General features: G+C 51.2%; 1 protein-coding gene across 1 annotated transcript in view; it reads right to left on the bottom strand.

The window, feature by feature from the left end:
• Positions 1 to 8516, bottom strand: part of DNAJC21 (DnaJ heat shock protein family (Hsp40) member C21) — a 36573-nt gene that overhangs the window by 10234 nt on the left and 17823 nt on the right. Inside the window, exons 7-8 of the mRNA XM_075328459.1 lie at positions 7530 to 7620; positions 6429 to 6611 (exon numbers count right to left, since the gene is read on the bottom strand). Coding sequence (XP_075184574.1) covers positions 6429 to 6611; positions 7530 to 7620 — 274 coding nt within the window. The remainder of the gene's footprint in view (positions 1 to 6428; positions 6612 to 7529; positions 7621 to 8516) is intronic.

Below are 8516 nucleotides of genomic sequence, written 5' to 3'. Positions count from 1 at the left end.
TTGAGATAATCCTGAAGACGCTAGGATCTCGGACTCGATGGCCACACAGTCCGGATCAGGGCCGTAGAATTCAGTGGAAAAAAACAGCCCTTGGGACAGTAAGTCTGGCCGGTCTGAGAGTGCCCACGGTTGGCCGACCGTGAGATGCCACAGATCCGGGACCACGACCTCCTCGGTCAGTCTGAGACGACGAGGATGGCGCGGCGGCAAGCGGGGCTGAGCTTGCGTAGCACTCTGGGCAACAGTGCCAGAGTAGGAAACACATAGGGTAGCTGGAACTGCGACCAATCCTGAACTAGGGCGCCTGCCGCCAGAGCTCTTTGCTCGTGAGACCGCGCCATGAAAGTCGGGACCTTGTTGTTGTGCCGAGACACCAGTAGGTCGACGTCCGGCATCCTCCAGCGGCTACAGATTTCCTGACACCATACTGGGTGCAGAGGCCCTTCCCCTGCGTCCATGCCCAGGCGACTGAGGAAGTCTGCTTCCCAATTTTCTACGCCCGGGATGTGAACTGCGGATATGGTGGATGCTCTGTCCCCCACCCACATCAGAATCCGCCGGATTGCCTGGTAGGCTTGGCGATGCGTGTTCCGCCTTGGTGGACGATGTCTGCCACCGCTGTGGAATTGTCCGACTGAATTCGGATCTGTTTTCCTTCCAGCCACTGCTGGAAGGCTTGCAGGGCAAGATGCACTGCCCAGATTTCCAGAAAATTGATCTGAAGGATGGACTCCTCTGGAGAGAGTCCTTGACCGTCTGAGAAGGGAAACGTTCCTTTCCAGGGACGTCGACTCCCCAACCCATTGGCAAAGCATGTCCCATTGAAGTGGACGCAGTGAAACTGCGCGAAGGTGACTGCCTCTGCATGAGGCGTCTTAAGGGGTGTGACTGGCCTTGAAGGAGAGACTGCACCCCCGTCTGTAGTGAACGCTGCTTGTCCAGCGGAAGCTTCACTATCGCTGAGGGAGTGTGAAACTCCATGCCCAGATATGTCAGCGATTGGGTCGGTGCCCGATGTAACCTTGAAAAGTTGATGATCCACCCGAAACTCTGGAGAGTCTCCAGCGCCACGTTCAGGCTGTGTCGGCATGCCTCTTGAGAGGGTGCCTTGACAAGTGGATCGTCCAGTAAGGATCACAGAGTGACCCTGAGAGTGCAGGACTGCTCCCACTGCTGCCCTGAACTTGGTGAAAACCCGTAGGGCTGTCGCCAGACCGAAGGGCAGGGCTACGCACTGAAGATGCTCGTCTTCAATAACGAAACGTAGCAAACGCTGGTGCTCTGGAGCAATCGGCACGAGGGGATAAGCATCCTGATGTCTATTGATGCTAGGAAAATCTCCTTGAGACATTGAGGCAATGACGGAGCGGAGGGTTACATCCGGAACCGCCTGGCCTTCACGTGCTTGGTGAGCAGTTTTAGGTCCAGAACGGAACGGAAAAAGCCACCCTTTTTTGGCACCCCAATAAGATTGGAGGAAAAAATCGTGTCTTGTTCCTGAAGAGGAACAGGGATTACCACTCCTTCTGCCTGCAGAAGAGCATCGGCTCGGTGGGGGGGGTGGGTGGGGGGGGGGAAGCTGAAGAATCGAGCCGGAGGACGAGAACAGAGCTCTATCCTGTACACGTGAGACACAATGTCTGTCACCCACCGGTCTGTGACCTGTGGCAGCTAAATGTACCCAGAAGCGGGAGATTCTGCCACCAACCGCGGATGCGGAGAGAGAGAGCTGAAATACATGAGGAGATCGCCTTGGCAGCGGTTCCTCCTGCTGCCTTCTTTGGGCGTGATTGAGCCCGGCCGGAATCTGAGCCCCTCTGAGCCTTTTGAGCCCTTTTAGACGAGTACAATTGGGACTTGCCCGAGCCTGGGAAGGACCAACCTCGACTGTCCCCCCAGGACAGCATTACTAGGGTAAGTCGCAATGCAGACATTGCGAGGTTAAGGACACCACCTGCGGCACAGATGTACATGTGCTCAAGACCAGCTGCGCAAGACCAGCTGAAAAAGGTTAGGGTGCCCATACGGCTGCGAATGCCGGAGCAACCGACACGCTGATAGCTTCACAGACAGATTTCAACCCGAGGTCTATCTGTCTGTTAATGGCATCTTTAAGTGAATTCCCATCTCCCCTGCAACTATGGATCTAGCCGCAAGCCTGGAGATAGGGGAATCCACCTTTGGACCCTGGGTCCAGGGCTGTACCACATCAGGGTAAAGGGATAACGTGCATCCTTAATACGTTTGGAGAAAACGTTTATCTGGTAAGCGTGGTGTTTCTGAACTGCGTCTCTGAAGTCAGCGTGGTCAGAAAAAGTACTCAATCTACGCATGAGTACTGAAAAAGGATTTCTCCTGCTGTGAAGCTGACTCCTCCACTGGGGGAGCTGAGGGAGAAATATGCAACATGCCATTGCTGGACGCTATAAGATCATTCACTATGGCGTCACCATCCGGTGTATCCGGATTGAGAGCGGTGTCAGAACCAAAGCCCTGATCAGCTACGTCTGCCTCATCATACAGAGAGTCGTCCTGCTGGGACCTTGACCAGTGATGAAGCCAAGTGTCGTACCCAGCGAGCTAGCTTAGGCTGTCTGGGACTGTCGTCCGTGTCAGAGCCTTCACCCTGGAATGCCTGGGACCCCCCCGGAGTACTGAGTACGTTCCAAATGAGGGTGGCCAGGGAGCATTAATCAAGATTGCCCATGGCCTGTCTGGAGTGCAAAGTCTCCATCCCATGACAATCTCCGTCCCTGTCCCTGGACAGGGTTCACAGGTGGTTTCTTTGGCCACTTCTAGCAGAGACCCCGGCTGACCAAGTGCTACAGGGGAGCATTGCCCACAAAGGGGGTCAGTGAAACCTGCCGGTGGAACAGTATCTGCAGGAAAAGCAGCATAGAAAGCCTGTGTTGCTTTTTTGCTGCTGTATTCTAGTCATCTATGCAATGTACAACATACAAGCATAAACACTTCAGCACATGCAATACAAGCAGCATAGAAAGCCTGTGCCTTGGCACCCTTGCTTTTTTGCTGCTGTTGTCCAGCCATCTAGGAGAATATAGCCCAGAGTAGCGACCGTACAGTGCAATGTATAGCATACAAGCATATATACAAATGAACACTTCAGCACATGCAGTGCAAGCAGCCTATAAAGCCTGTGCCTTGGCACCCATGCTTTTTTGCTGCAGTTGTCCAGCCCTCTAGGAGAATATAGCCAAGAGTAGCGACCGTACAGTGCAATGTATAGCATACAAGCATAAGTACAAATGAACACTTCAGCCATGCAATACAAGCAGCCTAGAAAACCTGTGCCTTAGCACCCTTGCGTTTTTGCTGCCGTTATCTCGCCATCTAGAAGGTCATATAGCCAAAGATAGCGACCTACAGTGCAGTGTATAGCATACAGGCATAAAATACAAATGGACACTTCGGTAGGTAGTGGGGTCAGCACTTCAGGTGCTGCTTACCGCCCGCCTATAACGCGGGTGTGTGGTCGCCAGAGCCCTGTGTTGGTTGCCCAGAGCATGTCTCCGTTCCCCAGCTCGGATGGCGTGCAGGAATGGCTGCCGGCGTCCTTCTCCAGCTCGTGTGACGAGGGGCGGGCCGTGGGCGTGCCCCAGACAAGAGCGGGAAACTGGCGTCCCACTGTGTCCAGTGAAGGGGGCTGGAGAATGCAAAGCAGACTCCAGCCCTCGGCGCTGACTGTCTGTACAGCGTCCCGCCTCTCCCCTGACTGGCAGGGCTGGAGGCGGGAACGAAACGAAAACTAGGCCGCAAAGCCGGGGACTCGAGTAATAAGCGCGGCCGTCCATGTGCACGGCCAGCGCGGAAGTCCCCGGCGCACCACAAGTCCCAGCCGCGCCACAGTGTAAAAAACACCCAGCAACGGCCGGCGCGGCAGTTCCCAATACATAAAGTCACTCAGCAAAGCTGTAGTGACTAATAGCACGAGCGCTCTGCGCTGTTGCCCCCGGCGCACTAACACTCCCAGCAATGCTGGTGTGTGTGTGCGCGCTTGCCCGGGGACACAGAGTACCTTAATGTAGCAGGGCCTGTCCCTGACGATACTCAGCTCCATATCCAGCAGGTTCTCTGGGTCTGTGGATGGAGCCCGGTCTCAGTGCCTGGAGACCTGTAAGATCCCACTTCACCCAGAGCCCTGAGGGGGGATGGGGAAGGAAAACAGCATGTGGGCTCCAGCCTCCGTACCCGCAATGGGTACCTCAACCTTACAAACCGCAAGTGGGGTGAGAAGGGAGCATGCTGGGGACCCCATATGGGCCCACTTTTCTTCCATCCGACATAGTCAGCAGCTGCTGCTGACTAAACAGTGGAGCTATGCGTGGATGTCTGACCTCCTTCGCACAAAGCAGAAAACTGGTGAGCCAGTGATCCCACTGGGGGTGTATAGCCAGAAGGGGAGGGGCCTTACACTTTTTAGTGTAATGCTTTGTGTGGCCTCCGGAGGCAGTAGCTATACACCCAATCGTCTGGGTCTCCCAATGGAGCGCCGAAGAAAGCAACAATCAAAACACGGCCACGCCCACAGAGAAGTCCTGTGGTATCCGCCCCATTGTTGGAGGAAAAGATGCATCTTTATTAACTTTGGAACAGGAGAAGTAAACAAAACCTGTTCCAGCAGCATTTCCCCTGTAACTTGGGCCAATATACCAGCCCCAGTTACAGGGGAAATAAGATGGAAATAAAAAAAGATTCAATAATTATATCGGTGGGACCAGGAAGCCCCCCATGGATGTGGAGAATAGGGTCCCATGTTTATGTCGTGGTGGTTGGGCATCTGCGCAGTCATCACATGCAGTCGCTGATGGAGATATCCGAGCGATCTCTGAGGACATCTTGTCAAGGGAGGAATTTGGGTGAAGACTGCTAATGGAGTCTTTGTTTGGGATATCCAGAGACTGTGCCGTATTAGCTGTATACCAGTGCCGATATATCAATGTACAATGAACACACAGACATGTCCTCCTTGAGCCAGCGTCATCAACTGAACTCATGAATTCCAAGACACCCAATTATACAATCTGCATCTCTAACCTTGAAGCTAGAACAAGGGAGTAAAGCTGGTGTCACACATAACGACGACGACAACGACGTCGCTGCTACGTCACCATTTTCTGTGACGTTGCAGCGACGTCCCGTCGCTGTCGCTGTGTGTGACATCCAGCAACGACCTGGCCCCTGCTGTGAGGTCGCCGGTCGTTGCTGAATGTCCAGCTTCATTTTTTGGTCGTCACTCTCCCGCTGTGACACACACATCGCTGTGTGTGACAGCGAGAGAGCGACGAAATGAAGCGATCAGGAGCCGGCACTGGCAGCTGCGGTAAGCTGTAACCAGCGTAAACATCGGGTAACCAAGGGAAGACCTTTCCCTGGTTACCCGATGTTTACGCTGGTTACCAGCCTCCGCTCTTGCTGCCAGTGCCGGCTCTCTGCACTGTGACATGTGGCTGCAGTATGCATCGGGTAATTAACCCGATGTATACTGTAGCAAGGAGAGCAAGGAGCCAGCGCTAAGCAGTGTGCGCGGCTCCCTGCTCTCTGCACTGTGACATGTAGCTGCAGCACACATCGGGTTAATTAACCCGATGTGTGCTGCAGGAGAGCAAGGAGCCAGCGCTAAGCGCGGCTCCCTGCTCTCTGAACTGTGACATGTAGCTGCAGCACACATCGGGTTAATTAACCCGATGTGTGCTGCAGGAGAGCAAGGAGCCAGCGCTAAGCGCGGCTCCCTGCTCTCTGAACATGTAGCACAGCGACCTTATGATCGCTGCTTCTGCTGTGTTTGACAGCTAAGCAGCGATCATAACAGCGACTTACAAGGTCGCTGTTACGTCACCGAAAATGGTGACGTAACAGCGACGTCGTTGTCGCTGTCGTTTAGTGTGACACCAGCTTAAGGAGTATTCAACTCCTTATTTTCTCCCAACATATCTTGTTAAAACATTCTGTGTAAACATTACTGATAAGACTTTTACTCATCATTAAAAGACTTCCATCGTTTGTACATCTGTTCACTTATTTTTGGTAACCCCTTCAGAACTATACAACTTTGAATTATACTATAGATCTGTGCAATTGCTACATAGACAGACAGATAATTATGCAACTACATCTACATTTTGATTATTTATATACATACACAGATATTCTTATTACGTTTGAACAAACAAGCTATAGCTCAGTTGACCTCCACAATCTTTGTTCCCAGCTCCCATCAAAGCACACGAGACGCCAAGTAGGAGAGGTGATAACTATGAGAGTGGAGGGGGGGTCCTACAGTGAGACCACCGACCAACCATGTCATCTATATTGATACCCGGCTATCACCACGGCACAGAGGTCTAGACCCATTTCCAGTATATAAACATGCCCGGCCCTCCGCCGCCATATGCAATCTGTGTAGTTACTTGGGTTTGGGGGTCTCCTCAGCTTTCTCCTCCTCTTCCTCGGAGAGAACTGCATCTTCCCCGTCCACCGCGCTGCTCTCCTCTCCCACAGAGGTGCTGAACTCTTCCTCCTCCGCCTCCAGCTGCTGCCGCAGGAGGGCGACCATCTCCCGATGCTTTTTAGATTTTTCATGATTCCTCATCCTGGTTAATGGAAAGTAAAACTAAAATGATTAACATACGGGGCGCCACACACAGAGACATATCCAAACAGGGGTGCCACGTACACACACATATGCAAACAGGGGTGCCGCGTACACATACATACATATGCAAACAGGGGCGCCACGCACACACACACACTGCGGCAGCTCTCTCTCTCCAGACACACACATATCCAAACAGGAGCACCACACACACACACACACAGAGACATATCCAAACAGGAGCACCACACACACACACACACACTGCGGCAGCTCTCTCTCTCCAGACACACACACACATATCCAAACAGGAGCACCACACACACACACACACACAGAGACATATCCAAACAGGAGCACCACACACACACACAGAGACATATCCAAACAGGGGCGCCACACACACACACACACATATACATATATATATATATATATATATATATATATATATATATATATATATATATATATATATATATATATATATATATATATACATACATATATATTATATATACACACACACACACACACGGGCTACGCGCACGCATTCATATACACACACGCACACAGGCTCTGCGCACGCATCCATACACACACAGACACGGGGGCTTCGCGCACACATGCATATACACACACACACAAAAACACACACAGGTTCGGCGCACATGCACACACATGGGTATCCATAGCAGTGTGGGGACCTAGAAATGGTGCCAGGTCTGCCATTCACCCGTATGGGGTTGTGGCATAGACAGGTGTTACCTTGCTCGTCGTTCATAGACCGTTAGAAATTGCCGGCAAATTTATTAAAATGGTAATTTCATATTGTATCTCATGGACTTAGGAGAAAGGCTTTACCGATTTCCGACGGACAGTGAGTGCGCTCGTCAGTGCACAGGGTAATACTCACGCTTTTTCGGACTGACAGACTTTGTCACACGCCGGACAGTAAAGATCGTCGTACAATAAGTCTTCTTCATCATCCTCATCGCTGCCTCGTCCTGTTGAGGGGAGAAGGGAATAAAGCAGAAAAATCTGGATAAGAGAAAGAAATGACTGGTGAGCACAATATGGAGTCAGCGGGGGGTCCTGGTGTGAGAATACAACATATTTTTCCATTTGCTTTTCTACTGTGAGAATACAACGTATAAGGGACCAGAATTAAGATGTTGATAACAACGACCGGCTGCATCTGCGCAAGGCTAAATTTATGACTGAGATACGTGACAGGGACCCTGCAAGTTATGGGGAGTCGGAAAACATGAAGGGCTTGAGAGGAAGTCCTAAATATGGACAAACATCACAGGCTTTCTGCATATGCTTTAATATAACCAATGGCACACTTGTGAATTTTGCTAAAAGATTAACCCATTACCGTTCTATAAAAAGGCTTGCAGTAATAAAGCACGTCACATGTGCACCTTTTTTCCCTGAGAAAGGAATTTATACCAGCTATCTTGTGTGGGCTCAATTTCTCAGCCGGCTCTCAGTGACCTTCTATTTGAGGTTTAGCAGACATTCACTGTAAAGAAGGGAATTTTGTTTACTTACCGTAAATTCCTTTTCTTCTAGCTCCAATTGGGAGACCCAGACAATTGGAGACCCAGACAATTGGGTGTATAGCTACTGCCTCCGGAGGCCACACAAAGCACTACACTTAAAAGTGTAAAGCCCCTCCCCTTCTGCCTATACACCCCCCGTGGGATCACGGGCTCCTCAGTTTTAGTGCAAAAGCAAGAAGGAGGAAAGCCAATAACTGGTTTAAAAACAAATTCGATCCGAAGAAACATCGGAGAACTGAAACCATTCAACATGAACAACATGTGTACCCGAAAAAACAAAACAAAAATCCCTAAGAAAACAGGGCGGGTGCTGGGTCTCCCAATTGGAGCTAGAA

The sequence above is a fragment of the Anomaloglossus baeobatrachus genome, chromosome 1 (genome assembly GCF_048569485.1).
Source record: "Anomaloglossus baeobatrachus isolate aAnoBae1 chromosome 1, aAnoBae1.hap1, whole genome shotgun sequence".
In the NCBI taxonomy this organism is placed as follows: domain Eukaryota; kingdom Metazoa; phylum Chordata; class Amphibia; order Anura; family Aromobatidae; genus Anomaloglossus; species Anomaloglossus baeobatrachus.
Note: the sequence above shows the minus strand (reverse complement) of the source record. Positions and strands in the feature narration are given on the sequence as shown.